General features: G+C 40.3%; 1 protein-coding gene across 4 annotated transcripts in view; it reads left to right on the forward strand.

Moving 5' to 3' along the window:
- The window catches only part of ST3GAL3 (ST3 beta-galactoside alpha-2,3-sialyltransferase 3), a 134,797-nt gene that overhangs the window by 34,487 nt on the left and 73,620 nt on the right, over positions 1 to 26,690 (forward strand). For all 4 annotated transcript variants that reach the window (XM_015870384.2, XM_015870385.2, XM_015870386.2 and 1 more), the window contains 2 exons: positions 851 to 893; positions 15,427 to 15,519. In XM_015870384.2, coding sequence (XP_015725870.1) covers positions 851 to 893; positions 15,427 to 15,519 — 136 coding nt within the window. The remainder of the gene's footprint in view (positions 1 to 850; positions 894 to 15,426; positions 15,520 to 26,690) is intronic.

A 26,690-nucleotide genomic window follows, 5' to 3' on the forward strand; every position in this document is an offset into this window, starting at 1 on the left:
GCTGAGTGCACATGTTGTGCAGCTTCAATTAGCTGAGTTATGTGATTCTTCCCTTAAATCTGGAATTAAATCTTAACAGATTTGAAGCTAATGATGCACATTCTACTGACCTGCCCAGAGAAATCATTTTGTCTTTGATACGTGGCTGGGCTTTCCCCTTCTTTCAGTAAGTGGTGACACAGAGAGCTTCTGGGTAAACTTCCGCAGCAGAAATTCATGTGTTGTTTCATGAGGAACACAAACCTCTGTTTCCACTGTACTCTTCCTAAAAGAATGTTTTGGTTTAATACATTCTGAGTGCTTGGGGGATTATCTGTTACTTTTGTGTTAACTTTTACCTTGTCATAGTGAGACCCAGTGGTCCTCAGTGTGAGGAGTCCCTGGAGCATGCAGGACTCAATAGAAGAAGGATGCTGCACCTTTCTGGCTTTGTGTGTATCTAATGTGAATTCTCAGAGCTTAATCTGTTGTATGTAGTACTCAGTTTAAAGATGACTGTGTATGCAAAGATGGTGAATGCAAAGCTTACCTTATACAGGATTTACAGAAACTAAGTTTTCACCCTGAATGTCTCTGACTGTTCCCTGTTGAAACCTGTTAAACAACATCACCTGAACATGATGCTGCAATATTTGCTGGAGATTCAGCAGTGATAGTTTGAGAATACTTTTATGTAAAAATAATCAGTTGTACCAGCTGCTTGCATCTGGCAATTCTAATACATTTATTTTCAGTTAGAAATAATTATTGCCCTTCTGTGAAGACATGCTGCTGTTCTGTTTTGGATGCCTTTTGGGAAGGAGGATGTTGCAGTTTTTATAATGCAGTGTCCCTTGGTTTTGTTTTCCAGAGTATGACAAACTGGGCTTTCTCCTGAACCTGGACTCAAAACTGTGAGTATGGCTCTGTCTTCTTTGTTTCTGTAGTTACAGATTAATGTTGCAAGCAACCCTTATGTCACTTGGGTGGTTTGGCTCACTGGAGTATATGGGACTACCACGTCCTTTGGCAGCCAGGCAATTAGGGCTTCGTGGCTTACACTATGTGAGCTGCCTTGGATTGAGGTTTGCTATCATTAATTTCTTAATGACTGATCTAGAAGCTATGACTATTCACGTGAAGCCATGCCTGCCAGTCTGCTCTAAATGTCCTATCCTAGACAGACATCTTCCAAATGAGAAGGAATGTATAAAAGAAATTGAGAACAGGAGGAATGTCTGTCCTCCTCTACAATTTACTTGAGATGTTTAGAACTTTGATTCCTTTCCATTAGTTTCTTTAAAAACTAGTACTACCGTTTTTGTTTCTAAAATGGAGCTTGATAGGAGCTAGCAGGGGTAACAGAAGAAAACTGAAGAACTAAGTTCTTTGCGGTTTCTGCCATAATCTATTGAATTGAACTGAACCTCTTAACACTAGGGGTCACCAGTGACTCTGTTTCTGAGGTCAGTAGACAGAGAAATTTTGTCATCAGGAGCAAAAAGACTATGAGAAACGTGACCCTACATTGAGGCAATTGGTGGCTTTTAATGACTTGAGGATGCATCACCTGTACCATGGGTCATGTTAATATAAAAACACATTCTTTTCATGTTTTAAGGAGTTTCATGTTTTAAGGAGTTTCACTGTACTCACTTGGTGTAACATCAAAGTTTTGAGCTCAGTGATGAGGGTAAATGACTTCTGAATGAACATTTTGGTGTTGGTAAGAGAAAAATGGCTTTGGTTTTTTATTACTCTGGCTATTTTTCTTTTTGGTAGTGATTGATGTATTGAAAATGCAACTCGGTGAATTCCCTCACGCTTTTGATATACTGGGTTTGGATATCATCATCCTGTGCTGTGTTTTAGCTACAGTTTCTGTTGTTCCTTCTCCTTTTCTGCTTTCTTAAATGTCCTGTTCTGTGTTACTTCTAACAAACCTCATTGAGTCTTCTAAACTTCATACCTTTGTTACAATCTTTCTTCTCTTCTTTGCTGACTTCTCTGCTTCAGTTACAGCTCTTTGAGACGCAGCCTGTTCCTTCTTACACTTCAGTACGAATCCAAGTGAGGTTTTTACCTGCTGGAGGGCTTCTACAAACAAACTCCCTCTGATGTCTGTTATCTTTGATTAAAAACAAGGTCTTTGTTGACTGCTACATAGGTGAAAACACATAGCCTTAGGCTGGTGGATTTTTCTTCTTGGGAAGTGAATATGGCCCTGCTTTGGGAGTGGACCTGCTGACCTGCAGAGATGCCTTCCAAGAAGAATTGTGCTGATCATTTTCACTAGCAAGAGAGCATACTTACAAGTCAGAGGAACGTAATGGTTTAAAACGCGTTATCGCTTTCTGTGACTTTTACTCAAGATCATACAATGGCAGAAGGACTTTCTGGTTAACAACGACTTAGTCAGAGAGTTGAAAGGGATAATAAGTTCTGCGCTGATGACTTTATTGGCAGAAATAATTCAATTATGTCGGTTGTGATATAATCGTTCTGGTGGAATTTTGCCAGAGATCATAATTTTATGGAGTTCACTTAATTGACAGCATGTGAGAACGTCGTGTGACTTTGAAGCACTTGGGGCAACAATTAGTTTTCTCTCTCTCTTTTTTTTTTTTTTTTTTTTAATCTTTTAATCTTTCATTTGTTCCAAATCTGTTCCTGGCTGGTTGTGTTACTTAATATCATTTAAAGTGCTGACTTGGAGGAGTAGCACTCTCTACAAAGATAGATTTGCAATAAAACTTAAATGCTTCCACCCACCTTTTAAATCACAATATACAGAGGAAAGCATTTGACAGAAATAAATGGTAATAATAGCAGTATGTCCATTTACTTTTGCATCTTTCATTTTTTTTTTTCATTTATTACTGCTTCAGTATCCTTTACCTTGTCGGTACTCAAGGCAGGCTATTGAGATGCAGTGCTTTTTGTTATGATTACAGCAATGTGATGGTTTTTCTCAGTGGCTTTCTTTGAGTTTGTAGATGTGGTAAGGAAGACAGATTTAGTTGCTTGCGAAAGAAAGTGTTGGAAATACATAGATGTTTTCTTTGATAAGCGTTTGTCTGATGCATGCCTTGCTACAGCATTGGGGATCCCAGCTGCTGTGGCCAGGAATCTCATCTGGAAGGGGATGGGAAGTTCTTAAGAAATGGAAAAGACGGGTTCTGACCAGAAGTCTTGTTACTCTGAGCTTGTCAAGAGAGCTTCAAGAAGAATGCTGTTTTCTTTCCACTGCCCATCCTTAGGCTAACTCTGCACTGGGAAGCCCTTTCCCTTCTAAAAGAGTGGGTAGTTTCCAGGTAGGGGTTGGTAGTGAACTGCTGGATGAATGGAAAGCTGCAGACATCTGCAGGCAGGATGGTTTCCCAATTAGTTTTTCTCACAGTCAAAATGATCCGTGAAGCTCCTCAGGACCAGATTAGTGAAAAGATATGTTGCAAAAGAAGCTGGTCTTTTAGTTTTTGTACCAGCCATAGCATCATCATCAAAGCTACAATACCAAACCCAGATATGCTCAAAGTACACAAACAGGCTGATGGAATCATTTTCTCCCAGGTGAGGCAGTTTCCCAATCAGCAGAGCTACATACCATTTTGAAAGCTTTAAATCCAATATTTACTGGTTGTGTAGGGAAATGCACTTATATAGAAACAAATACATTACAATTCACAGGTCTTAATCCTTTTAGGGGTGACCGGTTTCTGAACAACTTAGGGCCATCAGTCATGTTAGTGAGTCAGCCAGAGGATTACTGGGTGCCACCAAGATTTGCAGTTGCTTTCTAACATCTGTGCTTGGCAAAAGGGCTGCGTGCTTTTAGTACTATTAAATATTTGTATTGTAGGAGTTCTTTGAGGCTGGCCAGGTCCAAGAAACGGGAGTCTCATTCACTGTGGGCTCTGAGTCACGCTCTGAGCAGGTTCTATATTTGCACTGGGAGGAAGGACAGTGCTGCAGGAGGATCAGTGTATGATCATGTAGTTAATTATAGATGGTGTCTTAATGCTCATTCAGTGACGCCTGGCTTAAGATTATGTGGCCCTTCTTTGGTTTATCACTTTTCCTATTTGGTTTAATGCTGTTAATGGTTACTTTAAGTATGCCTTGGCATGTTACAAATGTAGATTTGCTCGCTATGGCACTTGGAAAGATCTTTTTTTTTGTCATAGCCTGTGTGATCTATGGGCTGTTCCCTTGCGTTGTTGCCCTCGTGCTTCTGTACTTGCTTTGCATGCCTGCATGCCATTCTCTTACTCAGTGCAATGGAAGCTAGAGCTTGGTCACACTGCCACTTCTGTCCTCATTTCAACTTCATCCTTCTAAAGCTACTTTCAGAGATACTTTATCCAGAAGAAAGCCCACCCTGGGTGATGGCTGTTCTCTCTACGTGCTGCCATAGTCAGCTCTCAGCATTAAAATCTCAGCTGATGAATGGTGGAGGAAGCATCCCAGGCTTTGATGTTTTTTTTTTCCCTAGGGAAAAATTAAGAGTGTGAATAGTGTGAATGTCTTGCAAGTGATCCCCTCCCAATCAGAAAAATGATTGAGATCATTATGGTTGATCACAGTAACATATTGCTAATGTACCTAATAGATTGTGTTCTTACAGTATATGGTATGCAGTTTATATTGCATAGTTCTGGAATTTGTAGGCGATAATGAAAGTGAATATTTTTTTTCCCCGTGTGCTCTGTGCACAGGAGTATCTTGTGCTGCTATTCACGTGTTTTTCCAGTATTACAGATTTGAGAGATGGAACAAAATTGTTTGAATATTTGTGATAATTTCCAGGTTATCCTCAAAAGCGAAAGACAAAGAAATGGAGTCTTTGTCAAATAAATAAATAAAAATGAAAGCCAGAAATAACAACCTTCACCCTGCAAACTCAAATGAAACTTAATCTGGTCTTTGAAAAGACCGTAAAAGCGGAGGGAGTTGGGGCTGGGGGAAGACACAGATATTACTTCTGTTTGTTGAAATTTCTTTCCTTCAGAGCTTTAATAACGAAGAAGAGAAATAGAGCCCCTTCCCCTCACTTTGTTTCTGGAGTGGGAGGTTGCTTTGAAAGTTCGTGTGTGTCTGTGTGCGCTACTTTGCCATTAAGCACCGTAATAATAAGCAATGAGCTTATTGGAATGCTGGGACCATTGGGTGTCCCTGTGCTGCTTAATGTACTTCACGGGGTTGGTATTTTCCTGACACTTGGTTATTTATTCCTTCTTCATTTCAGGCTTTTTTCCTCGACTTTCTATTAGTGACTTTCTACTTAAACTCTTCCAATCTGTCCTAATTGTTGGAGCGTTTCAACTGTTTTAAAACGAATCACAGCAATTCAGTCCTTGGGCTTTTTGTTCACCACATCAAACTTCCCATGTGTGGTTGGGATCTGAGTGCTATCCCACTTTGTTTGTTCTTCTTAGCTCATTTCATTTCCATTTCAATTTTGGTACTTTGGAATTCTTGTATGAGTTTCTAACATGTGTCTCTTTTATCTGACTTCGGGACTCTTGTATTAGATGCAATGTCAGGAGATGAAGAAAAGAAAGATGTTAGAAGTCAGGAGTACAGATATGACTGAATCACAACTTGCTTTGCTATGTGCAAGCAAAGTTTAAAAACTTAACATTTGGTGCTTTTCAAAGAGCCTGTTTCCTGAAGCTGGAAGTAATTACGAACCAAACTATGTGGGAAAAGAATGTAAAGCAAAAAATATGAATGGCTGGGCATTGCTTTGAGCAGTCTGCACCAATAAGTCCATGAGGAAGAAAGCTTTGTAAGAAAGAAAAACGTTCACAGTAAACCAGTTTTACCTACAAGTGAAAACAATGGTAGTGTATTTACAGAAAAGGTCAAAGTGTTCAGTAAATACATGGGCTCTTGTTCTGTTTGGATGGGAAAAAAGTGCTTTCCTCAGCAACGAGAGCAAGGACAACAGCAATTCAAGCAGCAGGTACCTGAGTGTTTACACTCTAACATTGTTATATCTGTTGATTTTTGCTGAAGTCTTTAAAGAAGTAGCTGAGGACTTTTTGGGCAGCTTGGGATGATTTATAAATCTTCCATCTCTGGGGAACTCCATATTCTTGGCAAAAAATTGATATACAGATATTTTAAAGGCAAAAAAATGATGACCCCGTGAGCTTTTCAGACACTCCCCACCCCCCCATTTGTTTATTTTTTAAATTCTGAGCACAATAATGGTGGCCAATATGAATTTCCACACACACACACATAAAAAGCATTACATATAGTTCAAATTGGTGTGCATTTCTTTTTTGTTGGGTGGGCTCGCTTTTCAGGTGAGCATCCACAGAGGTAACTGGTAGGCATGAGATTGGTTCTTTCTTCATACATGTTCCTCTTAGGACCAGGCCTGCAAATTTCTTTCTTTCAACTAGCCAGACTGGTTGCATTAAAACTGGAATGCCTACAGAGAAAAGTCCCAGTTCTTTTTTTTTCCCTACCTATCTGTGACATGGAAGACAGGACTTCATAGTTTATTAATGCAGTAGTATTAGTCTAACAGAGTGTAATTTGTTTTTCAGGGTGAGTGTGTTTACAATTAGTTAACTTCACAAATTTCTGTTCAGCATTGTTTGAAGAAGCGTTTTTGGAGTTGTTGCTGTCTCAGAAGGGTAGTTTTACTCTAGATGCCACGCTGACTTTAGGAACTGCCTAAAGCTCACAAATAGCCAGGACTCTTCCTATTTCTTTATTCTCTTGGAATAACATTGTATAATAAACCAGATTTTGCATTCTTCCTCCAGATACCTTCTAAACCTCAGAGAACAGACCAATTCAACCAAATACTTTTGGCTAACGTCTGCCCTGGCTGCTGAATATCTTCCTACTGAGGCATTCCTACTCTCGGAATGTGTTCTGGAAGTTGAATAAATGCATGTGACTTGAATGGATTGGGCTGTCTATGCATAGATCATTCTCAAAATTCAGAAAGTTTAAAAAGTTAAACATTCTATGCTAAGATTGTTATGGGAATGTCCCATTTAAATTCTGGTTAGTTATACGTCCTACTGCAAGGAATAAATTTTCCATAGAACCATGGGTTTTGGTATGAGTCTGCAGTGCAACGCTGGCATTAATCACCACGTTGTTGATGATTGGGTGTATAAAGGAGCAATGTGGAAACAGGTTGCAGGCTATAACAGGAGTCACAGGCTTCTCATTAAACTGATGCAAAAGTATCCTCTGTTAGAAATCCCTAAGGTGTGGATGTAACCAAGCATCTTATCTTCTGCATCTGCCAGATTAGGTGTAGGCATTGCTCTTCTTCCAAAGAAATCTGCTTCCTTCTGTTTGCCTTGAGAAATGTTCTGGGGAATCCTCATCTGCCCTCCCTGAATGGCTGACTGGAAATCGTGTGTATTCTGTCAAGGGAACACTCTAATGTTTATCAAGCCTGCCTCTGAAGCACGTCGCTCTGAAAAGCACTCTTGCTGTGGTATCTAGACACACTTTAGTTGTCAGCTCATCATTTGTATTTTTGTGTCTGGCTTTATGAATGGGGTGAATGGGAAGAGACAGTTTTACTCAACCTGCCTCTGAATTTGTCTCCTGCTTTGCTGCAACTTGACCAGATATGTCAAAGCTGTGCTGGTGTGTATGTGCTAAAAATTAAATGCTAAGAATATGTAGCAGATCATCAAGGCAGGGGATGGATTGGTAGAACAAATGCACGGAGATTTCTTGCTTGTTGCACTTTGTAGCTTTCCTCTTCTGAAGATGTCAGCGTGGTACTTAAATTACTTGGTGCATGTTTGAGTCCATGGCATGTCTTTGATACAGGCGAGTGAAGACAGCTTTTCTCAAAATCACTTCAGAAAGAAGAGTGCAAAAAAAATTCAGGGCCCCGTGGCTATTTATAGCATTTTGTAAAGCTATGGCTAAACCTCATTCCCTGATTGTGAAGTCGTCTCTTTGTGCCATCTAAAGTAATAATTCACCGGTGAGCTTTTTTCCCCTCTCCATTTCAATCCAGACTAGGAAAGAAAAAGAGAAATTAAAGTATGTATTCTGATTCTTTAAGAGGAATTAGTTCTTTATTCCAGGTCATTCAAATAAAGGTTTAGAAAGCAATCTTAGAGGCAAAACAAATCTAGATTTGCTACCACGTAGCTGAGAGATTCTTCCAAGTGGGACTTATTCCTCTAAGGGCTTGGTTTCTACCAGCTGCATCTGAAATATGATGGCCACTAAGCACTGTGAGTTACTCTGAAGTCAACTGCTCCCTAGGATGGTTGTGTAATGAGATGAAATGAATGGAAGAGCAGTGATGCGCTGGCACAGCTTTTCAGGGAGGTGGTGGGGTCACCATCCATGGAGATGTTCCAGATCTGTGGGCATGTGGCACTGAGGGTTGTGGTCAGTGGGCACGGTGGAGCAGGTTGAGGTTGGACTGGGTAATCTTAGAGGCGTTTTACAACCTTGGTGATTCTATGATTCTAGGATCTTGGAGGTCTTTTCCAACCTTATTGGTTCTATGATTCTGGGATTCTATTCTATGAAATTTTTTGGAAGTAAAATTTGGTGATTAGAACCTTAGTATAACTGATTTCCTACATGTGGTGGTTAAAACTGCTAACCTGCTGGGTTTTAGCAAATCTACTAAACTGTAGTATCCACGAACTTAAAACTGAGATTTCAGCTGTGATGCTTCAGGAAGTTTTAATCTATTTTTTTTTTTCCCAGCTCTAGGCTTTGGAAAGCTATCTTTGTTTTCAGAGGTACTGACTCCTAAGAGCAGGGGATTACTGTATTCTAATTGGATCGAGTTATTAGTTTTCATCCCCATAGCACTTCTTGGTCTTTCCTAGACCTGCACTGCTGGATTCATTACACTGCAAAGATGAAAACACTGTTCCTGATCCAAGGAAAGCATTGCCTGCTTGTAGGTATAACAGATGAGGAGTGGTGATGAAGACAGAGAGTTATACCATTAAAGTTATGACATTTGAATTTATCTTCTTGAATTCCTTCAGCTGGGTAAAATTGGTGAGCATTTTTATTTTCCATCAGAGTTTTAATTAGCTCATCTTTTATGGCTGTTGTGCAAACTGTGAGTGTTTAGAGGTGTTTAAGTGGAGGACTGCAGCATTTAACTTGCTGAAGTTTTACAAATTTCACGTTCTGACAATAAGGAGTGTTACTATTCCTGAGTTTGGGGGAAATTGAGACCCTGCTCTTTAAACAGCTTTAAACAGGGAGTGATTTGAGTAGGAACCTCTTTGCTTGCTGAGTCCATTTGAACAGATTTGCTTTCTCCTCTTTGCAGCTGGTCTTAAAGGTAAGCTGGAGCAGAAGCAGAAATTGTTTAAAGAAGAAAAAAAAAAAAAAGAGAAAATGTTTTTTTTTTAAAAAAAAAAAACACAACAAAACAAACAAAAAAAAAGGAGATCAGGAAATCAGTGTTTATTACTCAATTTGTTGAGGAGCAGGCTGCATAAAGTCAAATGCAAAACGTGCCATGGACTTCCCTTGGATCTTTACCTGTGTTCTTTGACTCTGGTTTTACGAACTCCCTGTTTGATTTATTTACTAGTTGAAAAACTCCTTTTTAGCCTGGCTGTTTCTGACTCTTGTCTGCATGAATCCAAACATATTGGGTATTTTTGGAGCTGATAAAAGGTTATTTATCCAGAAGCCCCAGGCAGGCTACTGGATTCTGCGTCTGTAGGAGATGATGCCACGATCCAGACTGCCTGAAAAATAAATGTCTTGTTGGTTTATTTCTTAAGGTGTTCATGTATTTAGCACTGTTGGGACACACAGAATTGCAGGGGTTGGAAGGGACCTCAAGAGATTGTTGAGTCCAGCCCCCAGCTAGGGTAGCTACCCTACAGTAGGTTACAATGATCTCATCTGAGACTCCTCCTTCTGCCTTGTGATCTAATTCCAGGATGGGGATTGTCTTTTTGTGTCAAAGATATGGAATGGAATTCAGTAAGGAATTAGGATCCTCGTGCCTGTTTTATGAATGGAAAACTCTTTGTTTGTGCAAAGATGGTATTTCACAAAGGGTGGGTGACGTTGCTGCTTATGTTAGTGGTATTTTGCTTTCCATGTCCCTCTATCTAGTGGGTATTTCCCAAAGATAACGCTGATGTTCTGTCTTGCCTTCATCCAGGGCAAAGTAGATGTGCTGTAGGTTTTGGTGGAAGGCCTTTAAAATGTTGTTTTCCTGAGACAGTTTAATGTAACCTAATCTTCTTCAGCTGGTGTTCTTGAATAGCCCAAATAAATAAATAAGTGTACTTGTTGATTTTCTGTGCTGTTAAGAAATTAATTTCACAAGAAGCCCCGGTTCTTGGTGGAGAAGCAGAACAGGACATTTCTTTTAGTGTGCATCATATCTTTTTTAGAAAGAGGGATTTGAACCATCTCTCCTCCTATCCAGTCATACAATGTCCTTGAAGAATTTGCTTACATACTGCAGTAACATTTGAAAATATTTACATCTGTTTAGCTGGCTGTAGTGATAGATGCATTTCCTGTCTCTTTCAGTGTAAGCATTCTGCTTTTCCTCTTCTTTCTACCTCCTCATTCCTTCCTTTTGTTTGTTTAGTTTTTCCTCAGCTGGTCTAGAAAAACAGCGAGTGTCACATGATCCGTCCATGTAATCCTTTTGAACCAAAGTTTGGAAACTCTTAACAGAGCTATAATCAGAGTTCCTCAAACTTCTGCTTGTTTCCTAAACAGTGCTGCCCTACTGTTAAATAGGGAGCAATAGGAAGGTCTATCAGCTCCCCTTCCTTCCTTAAATGCCTTGAGGCCAAGGAGTTGCCAGTTGTCCAGATGACGTGGTGATCATGGCTGTGCCTATTGCACTCTGATGTGCAAACATGCTTTTCAGTCCCCGGATGCTCCTGGGGAATTGCTATGTATACTCGACCTGCTTATTATTGCTAATGACCTCTGTGACTCAACAGTATTAGCTGAAGGAATATAAAGGAAGGTGCATCCCCAGCCCTGCTGAGGGTGCCCTCCCTTGCCTTTACTTGGACTGTAATGCTTCCCACGAGGTTGGCAATCTGTGATAGGAGAACTGATGGCACACTTAGGCTGCATCTTCATTAATGTCTTGGGATACTTCTGGCCTACATTGTGCCGTGTCTGTGATGGGTGCAGCTGGCCCATGGAGCCTGACTAAAAATCCAATTTGAGGTAAAAATGCTCTGAACTTTGGGTTGTGTGGACATGGGATTCTTAGCATGAGCTGCTTCGATTTGCCCTTTTGATGTGATCTGTCCTTTTTATGCCAATTCTTTATCAACAATTCACTTTGTGAATCTGTTTTAATGATATAAGACTCAAGGTATTTTGGACCTGAAGGCAAAGAGTTAGCATGTTGCTAAAGAACTCCTTTTCCTTGTTTCATATATATACCAGTACATACATCTTGCGTGCAAGAGTTCAACAGGAAAGTTGATCTCAAGCAGATGAGGTTTTTCACTATTGACGATTTAAAGTCCATGTGGAAGATGAGGCAAAGTGTATCTCTTAAACTGGATGTTGTAATATTCAACTATGTGAGCTTAGTTGCAGGCTTTTTTTTTAGTAGTTCAAACACAGTTTTTACTACTCATTTCTTTTTTTTAAATGAACTTAGATTCCAACCCAATGAAGATGACACGCTGTCTCTGATCAGGACATGATGAAGGAATTAACCATGGTGACACTTTCATACTTGAGATTAAAAGATGACACACATCTGCCAAATTCAAGAGCAGAAGGAAAAGTCTCGTTCCTTTTTCTAATCCTCTGAAAGCAGCTGGATTTTTAACTTATCCAAATTGTGAAATTTTGTGAAGATTGATGGTCACATAACAGCGTAGAGAAGCACAGAAAATTTTAAGGAGGAATTCAGGATGTGTGTTAGTCTAATAGGAGAAAGGTTGTGGGGGAAAAAAGTCTAGTTTCCTTTTACTGGAAAGAAGCCAGTTGCTTTCCTTTAACATCACCCTCATGCAGGCACTTGTTTAAAAAATGCATGTGTTTACAGTTACTGACTATGGCTTGTTTCCTTCATTCATTCTTGAGAAATGTAGTATTCTGCTGGCCTTTTTTCCCTGCACAAAGCCTGAGGAAAATTTGAGGGTCTGTAGTGCTGTTTGATGGCTTGCTTTCTGCCATATCCACCAGCTCTTCAGCTGCCTTTAATCACCTGATGCTCTTACTGTAATGAGGAGCACAAGCATCAGGAGTTGGAATGGGAGTGCTTGGACTTGGAAGGTGTAGAGAGGATTTCTACCATTCTTCAACAGAGGTCATAGTAGCCATAGCTCACCTACCCCAATAGCTTCTTTGGTGTTGGGATCTCCTTTGCTTCCAGACACAGTAACAGAGCTAGTGTGTTGGAGCCAGTTATTGGTAAAGCTCTAAGGAAGGAATGTTGTTTGGTTTGGTATGTGGTTCTTGACTCCTCTGCTGTAAGCAGCAAGCAGGATTATAAATGAAGAATCAAGCATAAGCTCCTGTAATGCCATGCACCATGTTTTGATTTAGAAATAAGAAACATAATCACAAAAGTAGCAGTGTATGCAGCAGTGTAGTGAGTATATCATCATCATCAAATGTAGGAGATGCTGATTCATGTGTTTTAGTTCTGCATCCTATTTTTGTTACAGAACTGGGTACTTGCCAACAGGCAGTGTGACTTTGGAAAGCTGGGTTTGTTTGGGGCTGTGTAGGTCTCTCCCTCGTACCTGTAGCTTCATAGTTTGGGGCGCTTCATGCCAGATGCTCTGCAGGCTTATTTATAGAAGTGCAGTCTGTGATATCATGGAATCATAAAGGTTGGAGAGATGCTAAGGTCATCTAGTCCAACCATCAGCCCGTTCCTGTGATGGCTCTAAGCCATGTCCCTCAGTGCCATGTTGCCACAGTTCTTGAGCACCTCCAGGGACGGTGACTCCACCAACCTGGGCAACCTGTGCCAATCCAAAATGGCCCTTTCAGAGAAGAAATCTTTCCTAATATCTAACTTGTACCTCCCCTGGTGCAACTTAAGATATTAGTTTGGATAGTGTCATGAAGTAGCAGAACAGTAGGCATCAAGGCTGTATGCAGCCTGATTCCAAACACTTGGCTTTGGGTTATACACTAATATAGGCTCGTTATTATGAGCGTACAAGCAATGACTGCATGGCCTCAATGCATAAGCTGGAGTGCCAGTTCATTATTCTTTGTACCCTTCTGGCTTAACATGTGGCTAGCAGAAAGGACATGAATGTATAAGGTGGTAGCTACAATGGGCAGCCAAGAAGTGTTCTGCCTCAGGCTGCCTGTGTTATGGACTTCACTGTGTCCAAGCAATGTGAGCAGCTCTGCCCTCCGGCTCTGAGCATTTTGTGGGCTCTGTGATGGACAGCTTCACCATCAGTATGCTGCGCTGTGCTGATTGTGTGTGCAGGGCTTTCAGCCTACCATTCTACAGAAACACCATGATGGGCATCTGAGTGACACCTTAATTTGATAATGAAAGCGCCATTAAATCAGAAAAGAGAAAAATGCCAATGATTGTGGCATAAGGTATTCTGTGTGATCACTGAGGTTGTTTGAGAAAGGCCTGCTGTTGAAATAGTTATACAAGTTTGCCAGCAATGACTCACTGTCGTGGTGGCTATGGATAAATTCCAGTTGCTTTGAGCTTGTTTTTGAAGATTTTGGTATTAAGGGTTTTTGTATTTTCCTTAAGCCAGAAAAATCCAGCAACACTTAAGTTTGCTTAATAAAAGATTAAAATTTCCCCCATTTCTTCATCTCTGAAATGTTAGCGTGTTGCAGCAAGCTGTGATCTGTACCCCATGCTGTCTCTTTGGATCGCATTAGAAAGGGATGTATTTCAGCACTATTAAAAGGTTCTGTTTTGTCAACGGCACCTTTCCTTCTTATGTCTATTAATAAAGAGATCCCGACTAGAGTCTGAACAGATAGTTCACTGCATGTCTTTGGGATCCAGCTTTCCAGATGCTCACTTCTTAGATATTTTCTCATTTAGAGATCTGTATTACAGTGTCACTTGTGGAAGATGAACAAGTAGGTTGGTGTTGTAGGCAATATCTGTATGTCTATCTATATATATAGAGAGAGAAATATAATCTTGGCTGTAAATAAATGACAGTATAACCAGTCAAGTGCAAAATCTGTGTTAGAATTAGAGTTGGGTCTATGTTATCGTAAGTTTCTTCCCATACTTTTCCTCTACAAAGGTTTTAACAAATGAAATACATACAGTTACTTTTTATTTTCTCTAGCTTATATCCTTTTCCAGCTATTGAATACTTAGTTTCATTCATGAGAAATAGTCTATCCTTTATAGATTTGGGAGGCTTTGTATTTTATGTGCCTGACTGTAAATGAACTCTCTGTACCTTGATTGTCCGCTTGGAACTGGCCATGATCTCTTGGGAAGTGATCTCAGTACCAGTACAAGAAGGGGAGTTACTGCGAGTTCAGCTTGGATTTACTGACATTCAAATACAAAATCTGGCCAGCCAGGGTTCTGTGTGTATTACTGCTCACTGTCCTTCCAGGACCATGTGCAGCTTCGTGTTGTTTACTCAAAATGCTTCGAATCCGTGCCCATTACCTCCAGCAGTAGTTGGCTACCCAACAGATGTTGGTGATGCCTACCAAAAAGAAAAGCACTGTTGCATTAATAATGGGCTGTTCAAATTTATTTTTGTGGATCTATTTCACAATATCTGAACAAACAAATCTTTTTTTTTTTTTCCCCAGGTCACTCATTAGGTCTATAGTAATATCCTAAATATATTTCCTTGGGTTGCTAAATGCTGAACAGGCCTTGTTTCTGTACAAAAGCTAAATGGAGAAATATATATATATATATATATTCTGTGTTTGGCCCTGAAATTGCTAGCTAAGCTTGAATTATTAGGCACATCTCAACAGAACAACAGCAATGTTGTCTGTCCTGAATGCTGAATGCATCCCTTGATGACAGCCTTTTAGAACTCCTTGGCAATTTGTTTTGAGTGTTTGAAAAGTGTCTTGCAAGTAATACTTTTCTGTAATTTTAACTTTGATCATACTGCAGAAAAATAGCCAAAGCAAACTGCTGGTTATGCTTTGTTCCTTCTGAAATGCTGGAATCTGAAATTATGTTGTAATATTTTTCTTCCACGAGCTTTCCCTTCCTAGGTATAAAAATCTTTCAGCAGAAGTAGTAGTTGAGTGGTATCTCAAATATCTTTAACCCTATCCATTGTTTGTTCTCCCATGATGCTGTGTTGCAAGAAATGAATGTTCTTCTGTGTTGGCTGCTATTCCTCATAGCTGATATTTGGAAAAATCTGTAAGGAAAGAAAAATGACTTGGATGATTGCAGAAGCCAGTTCATAGCAGGGGAGTCTTGACTCTCTCATTTTTATATTATTATTATTTTTTTCTTTACAGGCCTCCAGAATTGGCGTCAAAGTATGCAAATTTCTCTGAGGGAGTGTGCAAGCCTGGTTATGCATCAGCACTAATGACTGTCATCTTCCCAAAGTAAGTAATTTCCATACTTTCCTCAGTACGTTCATCTAGGTTCATGGGCTAGTTGTCTTGATTTTAAGATTTCAGCTTATGGAAAAACTGATAATTGTGTGCCAGATTTAAACTCATTTCTGCAAATACATTCATCTTCATTTTCAATTTGGATTCCAGAAGAAGCTATTTTCTTGCTAAAATCCAACATTTTTTCTCCTTGAGTGGATACTTACAGACCACTGTTCAGCTACCTGCCCCCAGTAGCTTACTGCATTGAACTAATGCTGTGTAAATAGGGAGTAGCTTATCTCCGACCTTTCTAGCTGCTTGATTTCTTGTTTAGACATTGTAAAGTCAGATTTGTGGTTCTAAAAATGGCATCTTGCTGGGGATTCCATGTTCTGTTGCTTCTCTAATATGACCCTGAAACCTCACTAAGGTCATCAGCTTTTTTCTGGATGTTATTTACTTCTTTATTAGTAGAACTCAGTGTCAGATATATCATTATTTGATGTAGTATGGATGTAAGTATGGCTGACCAGTAGTTCTGCATATAATTGTCTTCTGAAACTTCTCACATATTTAAAGAACTATGCAAATTTAACATTACCAAGCCAAATATAATAATTTAATGTATTTAGAATTCTTAATTGCAAATTACCATGTTCACCAGATCTATTGGAGCTGCATGTTGGTTTTTTTTTTCTGTTTTAGCTTCTGTTTTCAGTTTCTAGTATCATTAGTAGAACATGATCTCTGAGGTTGACGTGAGGCTTGGTCCCTGCCTTAAAACATAGGGGTTTATTTTGTTTCTTTTATTTGGATAAAGCTGGTTTGGCTCTTTTCAAGCATGAATAAAATGAATAAATGTTTTCCCATTCTAAAGGCTCCTGCCTCTTTTGTGCAATTTTAAATGTAAATAGGCAAAATATGATGGAAATAGTTAAGATAGAATAAATATTTTTCAGAGGATGTAACTCTTCTTGATAAGTGCTTCTTTCATGGTAAAAATGCGACTTCTGACTTCACTAAGCATGAACATGCACAAGATGGATTAAAGAGCAATGCCCCAAGAAATCTTAAAATGCAGTTGCTGGTAAAGAAAGGCTGAATTAAGTTATTTTCATGGGGTCTTCAGTCAATTGGTTTTTGTTGTAGCAGCACTTACTGTCTTCATCAATAATCCTAGCTGGAAAAAATCCTAGGTTAAGCATGCAGATGATACATTTATTGGGGTGTGCTCAATAAATGATTGGGAAGTTCTAGAGAACAGTCTGGATTGCCTGATATAGATGGCTACAGTCCAGCAAAATGTATGTTAAGATGTTTAAGTATGAAATAAGACATCTGGATGGAACAAATGCAGATTATACCTTTAAGATAGAAAGACTCTGTCTTGGAAACAGACTAAAAAGGTTTCCTGTAGTCTTAGCAAAATATCGTAGCTAAAACACTGTTTCGGGGTCTTGTGTATATGCATAAGTTGAGAAATTATGTTTGTGTGTCAATTTCATTACAATCTTTACAAAGAAAGGAAAAGATGAAAGCAAAGAATGCAACTCAAGTCTTCTGGAGTACTGTATCCAGTTTCAGTGGTGAAAGTCTGATTTGGGAGAGGAAACAGTAACGTAAACAAGGCTCCTTAGAAATAAGTCATCTTTCTTAAGCAGGAGTCTTATCCAAATGAAGAGAATAGGAAAAAGCATTAACTTTGGCAACGTTAAGTATAAACCATCATGGAGGAAGCCAGAAAATGTTGAGGAACAACTTTATAAAGGCATGAAAAATAATAAAGCTTTCTGTCCGTCAAAAGCAGAAAGTGTGCCAGAGATCCTGATGGGCTGATAGGTGATCCTAGTATTACATGTGAGCTAACGGAAGGTAAAGCCATAGCAGGGAAGTCATTTGCATTACTATTCATTGCAGGGTAGTTCCCATGTGGAGGCTGCCTTTATGGGGGATAAGCTGGGGGAAGCTGACAGAAGCTTGACATTTTGGAGCAAAGTGGCACAATGAATTGCTAGGAAAAGTTCTTACTTTGTGAAGGACTCAGCGATGAAGTTGCTGAGTTACACATGGTTGTGTACAATTGTTGCTTAAATTGGCCTTAGAATGGAAGAATGAAAAGCAGTAAACGTGTCAGGCTTTCAAAGAGGGGCCCATGGAGCATTTGGGAAACTGGAAACTCTTAGACAGCCTGGTTTCTATATTAGGCACCTTGGTAGAAACTGTATAAAAAAGAAGAAAAAAATGATTAGTGTTCACAAGAATAAAGATGATAGGAGAGAGGAGTCAAGTTGTCTTCTGTGGCAGGAAGTCTGGCCTTGTAAATCTGCTCATGTTGTTTGGATGGCTGGATGAGCATTTGGTGAAGGTGATTTAACTAGTACGACATGTCTGGATATCTTTGAACAAAAATAAAGTGCTTAAAGACTCAAGGACTGTTGGGAAATGAAACTGGTTTAATCCTGCAGTGATTAGGTAGTGACTTGGTAAGGGTTGAAAACCGTATGGGGGAAAGAAAAAAATGAGAAGGTTGGACAATACAGCAACATTTCTTCTGCTGTCCTGTGGAGAATGTGTGCTGGGGTCTGTGCTGGTCCAAGTGCTCATAAAATATTTGGAACAGTGGATGAGTAGTAAAACGCTGACACATTTTTCCAGGTAGCAAAACCAAGAGCTAAGGGAAGGAAGAATGTCACAATGATTTCACTGCACCAAGTGATGGGACAACAAAATATCAGACCAGGTTCAGTCCTGCTGGATGGGATGCAGTGTTTATTAAGAAGCTGCAAATATCTGGGAGCATATGTCTAATGATGGACTCAGTTATGCCTTGCAAATCAGGAGGGCGATAACAGAAATACTGTGGATGGTTCCGTAACTTACTTGACCGGTGGTGGTTAAAATACTGGAGATATCAGAATAGTAATGCAGGAAGACCAAGAATGTGTTATCCCACCTTGCACCTCCATCTTCAATGATGGATCTAATTCTCTTCAACTAGTTTTGAAATGGAGGTTGGAGAATTAGGTATATATGGTGGTAACAAAGAATAAGCAAACATAGAGCTATTTCCACAGTAAAAAAGATTCAATAGATTTAATCTTTTCAGACTGATGTAATTGGAGGGTAAAAGGTGTTGGTAACTGTGTAAAGCAGTGAACTCTGTGGAGGCTGTTTGGGTGATTGCTGCTTTCATTACAAGATTTGAGATATTAATTGAAATCAAGTTCTGTTGACCACGACAGTCAACAGCCTATGGCAAGGAAATCTCTTGTTACAGGAGGCTGGAACCTAGACACATTTTGAGGACAGCTTTATATATGCAACTCATGGCGGTGGAGTCAGAACTGGGTGATTTTTTAGGTCCTTTCCAACCCAGGGCATTCCATGATATGTCCTGTTTTTTAGACTTTGTCAAAGCAATGGCCAGAAGACAATGATGATAGAGCTAGATGGGTATTAGGTCTTATAATTCATCATGCCCATACCAGCTTTTTTTTGTTGTTGTTGTTCTTCTTTGAACTTATTGTGGTTTTTGCTGTAATTTTTTAAAAGCTAGTTTGAAATAAAGGCAGACTAGCATAGCTTTGTAGAAATGTGCTGCAATGTGAGTCGTGACAGCCATTCTTCACCAAGAGAGATAGGGCGCATCCTCTCAGTATTGCATCTCAGCTGGGTTTCATCTGGTGCTCACTGCACCCAGAGCAGTTCTGCTGCAGGAATGCAGTTAGATTCATTTCACCAAACAGTCTGATTCTGCCTCTTAAAAATGGGCTAACAGTCAATAGTGACTTAAAATGCCTGAAGTAAGGATATTGGTTTCTGAACGAAACAAAGAAAATGGCAAGCGTCTTTGGTAAAATGGTATCACTGGGTCTTTATTCGGTGAATTAGACTATTTTTAATAGGTCTGAGGTCGTGTGCAAGTCTGGAGCTGGTGCTTTGACCTTTTTGTAGAAGGCACTCGCTTGTGTTTGTGTTAACACTGCAGTCTCCTGCGTGTCTGGCCTTACAGTGGAAACGATGCTGCCTGTGTGCAGTTCTTTCTTTTTCTATGCCCTATTCTTTATCAAATGAGAAAGGAGACCTCTGCCCTTGGTTTGTGGTTGACATGCCAGCCTGGGACAGTTCAGCTGCTGACAATTTTCCAACCACAAATTCTTATAAGCTGGCAATGAGCACTAGAAATTCAAGGAGGCAGTAAACATGGGGAATGCGGCCTTTCAGCCTTGTGAACATGTGCTTGGTTCGAGAATATGGGGAAAAGGTATTTAAAGAAAGGAGGAGTATCTGAAAGGATTTCAGAGTAAGGGAGGGCAGGCAAGCTTGATGTACAGCAGCTCGGTAGCTGTTGTGACCAGAACAGTGGCTTCAATGTTTGTGATTCAGATATGTAAGACTATATAGCGCTAAGGACATGAGAGTAAACAGCTCTCTTGGGTGACTTGGTACTAGGAAATAATAGACATTAATAGAAACTTGTTTAAGTCAGTTCAGTAAAGAAAAAAAAATCCATTTCATTTGTTTGGTTATTTTTGCTGCGGACTTTCTATGGATTAGCAACTGGCATATTCTTTGCATTTTTCATCTTTGGGTTCTTTTTAAATACAGCAGCCCACTCTGAGGAAAAGCAGCTCCCTCATAAACTCTGCTGGGTTTATATTTTCGTGCTGAATTGTTTCTTTGTACGTAAAGTTCAAAATGCTTTAAGCTTTCATATTGGTGGTGAATACATAATACAGATATTTTCCAGACGTGGAGATTTCAGTGGCTTTCTCTCCAGTCGTTCTTCTGTATTTTCTGCTGCTTGTGTTTCCTCATGGGACTTCAGGTCTGCAGGTCTCAGACTCCTGAGCATTTCTCTGCTTACCCAGCCCAAAGTGTGCAGCTGGCACAGCCCCAGAGTGCCCTTTCCATTCCCAAATTTCCTGCTTTGTTGCCATTCAGATTAAAAATATGACTCTGTTGCTTAGAACTGACAGGTGTGTGGTCGGTGGGCATGGTAGGGTGAGTTGGGGTTGGACTGGGTGATCTTAGAGGGCTTTTCCAATCTTTGTAATTCTGTGATTCTGCTTTGTTCAAGTCTATCTGTCCCAGTACCTTATGAATTACTGCCAGACGCAGCATGGGCTTGTATTGAAGTTGAAGTGTCGGGGCACAAGCTCAGTGCTCAGCCACTGCCAAGGAAGGTGACTGCTGTTTCCTTTTGGATCAGCTGCTGAAATAGAGCAATAATCCAGAGGACGGCAGCTTCACGTGGTTTTGGAGAGCTTACTGAAGAAAAAGGCTGGATAATTAGTTTGCCACTGAGAGCTGCTATGTCATTTTGAGGCTGCTCCCTGACTGTAGCAGAAGCTGCCTTTTGCACAGTTTTTGATCTCTTCAGGTGCAGTGGGGAGTGCTCTTAATTTTATAGTATAGACACTATTATATATACGTTTATATGCTGAGTTAGTTATCATCTATGAACAGCACCTTGCTTATTCTGCCTGTCTGCACAGCAAGGACTAAGGAAATGTTGTTTGTTGCATTATTGAGGTTTGAATTTTGTGAAATAGTGCCTTTTGTCCCCCGTGTTTTGCTTTTCTCACTCTTTCACCTTCACACTTAGTGCGCTGGGTTTTATACATGGTTTGAAGACACAAAGAGGATGACTTTTCTTAAAGCAAAATTCTTTGTCACAGCTGACTGTGCTTCAGTGTATGGATAGCACAGTCTGTTAGAAGATGTGCTTTTAATGTTCAAGCCAGAATTGCTGTCTAAGCTGTTGTTGCTTTTTGTAACCATGGCAATTGAATTGCTTTTTGCAGCGCGCTGACTGCTTTCAGTCGGCTCCACCTGTATGGGCTCCAGGAGGAAGCTGGCAGTTAAGTAGCAACATTTGATAACTGATGTGCAGTTTGTTGTGAACCACTGGTTTGGGTGGCAACCAAAGCTGTATTTAAAGAGCGTGGTCAAACAGCTCATCTGTCTATGACAGTTTCCCCGCATTCGTTTTTGTTGTAGGGGGCAATGACAGTGATTGTAGAGATGAGCGCATAGCTGTGCAAACAGAACTTTAGTGCTAGCACTTGAGATCCTGGCACTGATGTACCATTCAGGAGCTTGTACTTGAGAACAAATGTATGTGACAACAGCTCCCTGCTGCCGTTTGACAGCCTGTGAAGATGTGCACGCTGCTGCCATCAGGTTCAAGGAGGGAGGGAGGGGGGTCCAATGCAAAAGTAGATTTAAAGAAGCCAAAATGATCTTGACAGTAGATTCCAAGTAGGGTCTGTTTTTGGAGCTGGAATCTTAAGATGAAATCCTGCTTTACCTCTCAAAATTAGTATTAGTAGTAAGTGTGTGAGAATCCATGTGATGAGCAAGCTTTGTGCCTGAGCAGTTTGTCTCCATAAGCTTTTTTCTTGAATCAAGACTATTAGATGAAAGCTGGGTTATAGGCATGTGGGCGTTATGTTTCAGGTTGGATAATAGGAACAATTTCTCCTCCAAAAGAGCAGTGATGCACTGGCACAACTGCCTAGGGAGGAGGTGGGGGGGAATCCCTATACCTGGAGGAGCTCCAGAACTGAGGGAACATGGTCAGTGGGCATGGTGGGGTAGAATGGGGTTGGGGCAAGGATTGCGTGAGGATCTGAATGTGTAGGAATCCATTTAAATGCTTATTTTGGTTATCAATGTAGATTCCATTTAAATGCTTTCTTTGCTTATCTGTGATCCATATAACACTTTTAGTTTTGTACTGATAATTTAATGTAGACATTACGAACAGCATACAGTTGAACTGAAAATCAGTGTGTAGATTGAGCTCTTTATTACCGTGTTTTTTATGTATGCATGCCTTGACTGCTTTTCTATTACTCACGAATCCCCTCGGGAAAGCTTTCCCGTGTGTTTCTTGTTTTATTAAGACTCCAGCTCTCCAGTTCATCATTATTGGCATAGCCCATCATCTTCCCAGAGCCTCAGGAAGTTCCCTGGTGTCTCTGAAGCTCTGTGTGTCGCTGGTGTTTTCTCCTCATAAACAAGTGTGCAGCATCTCTCAGTCTCCTGCATTTGGTTGCAGAGCAGTAATTGATCAAAACCACAGCAGGGAGTTGAGAATGAGCAAGTTTCCTATTTGGGAGTAGATTTCAAATCAGTTTATTTTCTCTGCTACCTTTCCCTCCTCCTTTATTGCTGTCACACTTTGTTCTATTATTGAAATGTTTCAGGAGCCAAATGCTGTCACCGAGCCAATGTACACTGGCTGGGAATATGGATGAAAAGCAAACCTAATTGATGCAAGATTATTAGGCTAATTTACAGGGAGTCTGGGGAGCCCTCCAACTCTACATTAGGCAAATGAAGATAAAAACGAGAAAGATAAAAAATTCTCTTTTGACTGCAGCAATGCGAAAAGTCACTGGAGGATGTGGTTCAGATAATTCTGTAGAAGCTCTGACTTCACTGCAGCACAGGCAGCGTAAGTTGTTTTGGCTGTTATATTCTTGGTACCTTTTATTTTAATCTTAAGGTAACTGTGCACCAAAATAAAACCCACCAGTGGTTTGCTATTTTCTGTTTATTGTGATTTACCATCATTTTGAGACCCGTTGTAGTTCTTTTTTCTCTTCAAGTACTTTGAGTCATTGTTTTACAAGTGAGTGTCAGGGCCGTAGCTTTCTCCAATGCTTCACTCATAAAGCAGAACAACTATCTAGCTCTCTTAAGAGATCTGTTTCATTGTGATTTCCTGGAGATGGTTGCATTGACAGTGCTAATTTATTACTCTTCCAAGTCTAAACAGATGATGAAAGCTTCAGAACTGTTTGTATTTCAGATAATACATATATTCTGCTGTAGAAACCAACAAACCAATTGAAAGGCAGTCATTTTACAAGGTTTTATATATGTGACTCATACTTTCTAAATTGATATGCCACGTGTTTTGGCTTGTTTCTAATTTGTTATGTGTTCATGTTTACACCACTGCATACTCTGGCATAGAAGTAGAACTGCACGGTTGGCAGAGATGCCGGTGTCATAGACAGATTGCTGAGAATTAAATTAATTTATCTAGGAATGAAAAGGCTTGAACTGAAAGAGAAGACTTGCCCATGAGCGAACGGTTAGAATGCAAGCACTTCCTGAGGTGGAATTGCATTAAGTAATCTGAGAATGAGAAGCAAAGAGAGGTACTTGTAACACATGGGCTTTCCCTGTCCTGAAGCTGCCACTGGGCCTTGTGCTTGGGGTTCTGCATTGCAATAGAGTGCTTTGGGAAGCAGCTGCTGTGGTGGGAGCTCCGTTTTGGAAAGAGAGGGTCAACTGTGGGATGGTCTCGAGGGAAGTTCAGAGCTGCACCAGCTGCTTCAGCGGGCAGTGAATTAAGGATAGCAGCACAACTCTGCAAGCTTTGTTTAGATTTTAAGAGTTTGTTTGTGAATGTATAACTTGATGGCTGGGTTGGTATTTTAAGCTATGATATCCAGCTCCAGGCAGTCTGAATGTAATCTTTTGGCCAAACAGGCGGCCCTTTGGAGCAGGTGGGGGCCAGCTCTTTTTTTTGCTTTTGATTTGTTTCTTAAACATTGTCTGTATAGTTGAGGCATTTGTAGAGGAAGATGTTGGCCCCGAGGCCCTGCTGAGCAGACTTGCACGCAGTCTGTGGTTGCTGGACTTGTGTCTGCTGCTCTTGGAACTGTGGAGGAAGGATGTCCAATGTCCAGTATTTGAAGGAGGCAAAGTATGCTTACAGGTTCTGGCTTAAGCAAAGAAAACAAAAATAAGAAAACCACTAACTTTTCTCTATGTTGTTTTTACCCTTGTTGTGGATTTTAGTCAGTACACGTACCAGGCATTTCTGCTTTGCACAGTTCTGATCTCCTGGATAATAACAACTATTTATGGAACAACAGGATACCAAACAGTTTATAAATGCTAGGCTTGTTTACTTCTGCTCTGTAACTCCTCGTTTCACATAGGGGTTTCCTCGTCTATCAAAGGTAAAGAAACTTGGCTCAGTAAATGCATCTGTAGAGAAGCTGTTGGCCTTTTTTGACCATGGTGTCCTGGTAAAAGGTCTGCTCAACCAGCAAAATTCTCCACCTGGGCTCAGTCAGGAAGGTACATTAGCAGGAAAACAGTAGGCTCCTTTTTTGAAAAGAAAGACAGAATTGTTCTGCTCCTCTCCTCCTAGGTCAGTGATGCATGGAATACTGTGTGGTGTCTGCTCCTTGCTGGGTGTACAGGGGAAGGTTTGAGGTGACAGTATCCTCCTCCTTTTCTCTGTGAAGCAAATTCTTCATTCATTGGTGTTGAATTATTAGGAATTGCTATAACTGAGGGACTTCTAAACAATGTCCAGACAGGAAATGAGAGGAAACTAGAGTTAACAGGTTTTGTTGTTGTTTGTATAATAGAACATAATTTCCTCAGAAGGAAACTAAACTAAAGCCATAACAGCAGACCAGGCCTTCCCAGAGTATGAAGTTCAAGACCACCTATTGCAGATAGCTGCGTTCCTAAGCTTTCAGTTATCCAACATAGGAGAAGAGTAAGCTGACCTCGATAATGGAAAATATGAAATGAATAATGTAAATGTAATGAGGAAAAGATAAATTGGTGATATTGAAATGGAGAGATTTTTGAATTATCACTTGTTGCTGGCAATAAGGTCTTAACTCACAGAATGTTTACTTAATTTGTTGCTGGCTTACAACAACTTCTGTTTGCTTATTTTTATTATTGGGAAAATAACATAATCGATTGTAAGTAATTGCCCTTTCTTCACCTTCCCCGTGCTCGATTTAAGTCAAACCCCTATCTATCCCCTTAGCTAATCTCCCATTCTGTTCAACATGGGAGATATGCTCAACCCTGCCCTTTGGTGAGTCAGCAGTTGCACAGGTCTAAGTGCTGCCTGGAAACAGCTGTGTTGGACATATGGCCACCCCTGGCCTCCTGACAAGTCATCACTGCAGTCTCCACCTACCCACTGTGTGGATGAAAGAAGGCATTTGGCCACAACGTTGCCACAGTGCACAAATACGTGCACAGTAAATAACCAAGCTGACTGAACAAAGTTGACCAAAACTACTAAAGAACAGTCCATGCTTGCCCACAGTAGAAGCTTCATGAAGCTTCAAGACCTCTAAGATGATCCAGTCCAACCCACCCCACTGTGCCTACTGACCATGTCCCTCAGTGTCATATCTCAGTGTTCCTTGGACACCTCCAGGGATGGTGACCCCACCACCTCCCTGGGCAGCTGTGCCAACGCATCACCAAAATAATATATGTATTTATGATTCACTTAGAAATGGAAAGCTCTGTGAAATACACAGTGCTGCCTGTTAAGGTTTTCTTTCTCCATTCCAACCATAGCTATGCACTGAGGAATCACTGAGATATTTTGACAGATGCCAATCACGGTGATGCTTTTGCCTAAATTTTTGTAATGATTAACACCAATCTATGCAGTTGTTTGCATTTCTAAGTGTTTGCTTTTCTTCATCTCCAATTTGTTTCACTTTCACAGCAGTGCCCAGCTTACTGTAATGAGATTCAGGAAGCTGGAATCCATGGCAATTAGTGAGTCTCCTGTAAATATTTTCACTGACAGAACTGTCTTTACTCAGTTAAGGTTTCAAAATATTTGAATGTTGTTTTATGATAAACAATGAGAAGATCAAGTAATTCAAATAAAGCGGTACCAGGAGGGCCGTTTATTCTGAGATAATCCCCTCTTTAGCTAATCTAAAGAAATCTTGCCCTCTGAAGATGCAAGAGCTTCAATAAAGGCAGAGGAGAAGGGGAGAAGTGTAAGAGGAAAGGGAAGAAGTTCCTGCAGGCTTTATCTAACAAAATCGGGCTGCCTATCTGGAAATGCTCAAGGGGTTGTTACATGTAGTTGATGAATTGAGTAATGATCAGAGTTACCGGTGTCTGGAGAGCATGAAGCAGCATTCTGCCTTCTGGGGGGTATAACCCAGAGACATACAAGACATCTGGCTTAGGAAGAGCCTTCAACAGCTTGTTCATAATGAATACTCTGTGGCTGTTAGGTGATAAAAAAAAAATTAAGTGGGGAGACCAGCTTAAAACAGGTACTTTTACTGAGATACAGGGATTTACTGGGATTTTTTAGCATGGCAATTCTTTCAACTGCTGCTGAGTTTCCTTCCTAATACCTCAGA

This window comes from Coturnix japonica, chromosome 8 (assembly GCF_001577835.2).
Source record: "Coturnix japonica isolate 7356 chromosome 8, Coturnix japonica 2.1, whole genome shotgun sequence".
NCBI classification, from domain to species: domain Eukaryota; kingdom Metazoa; phylum Chordata; class Aves; order Galliformes; family Phasianidae; genus Coturnix; species Coturnix japonica.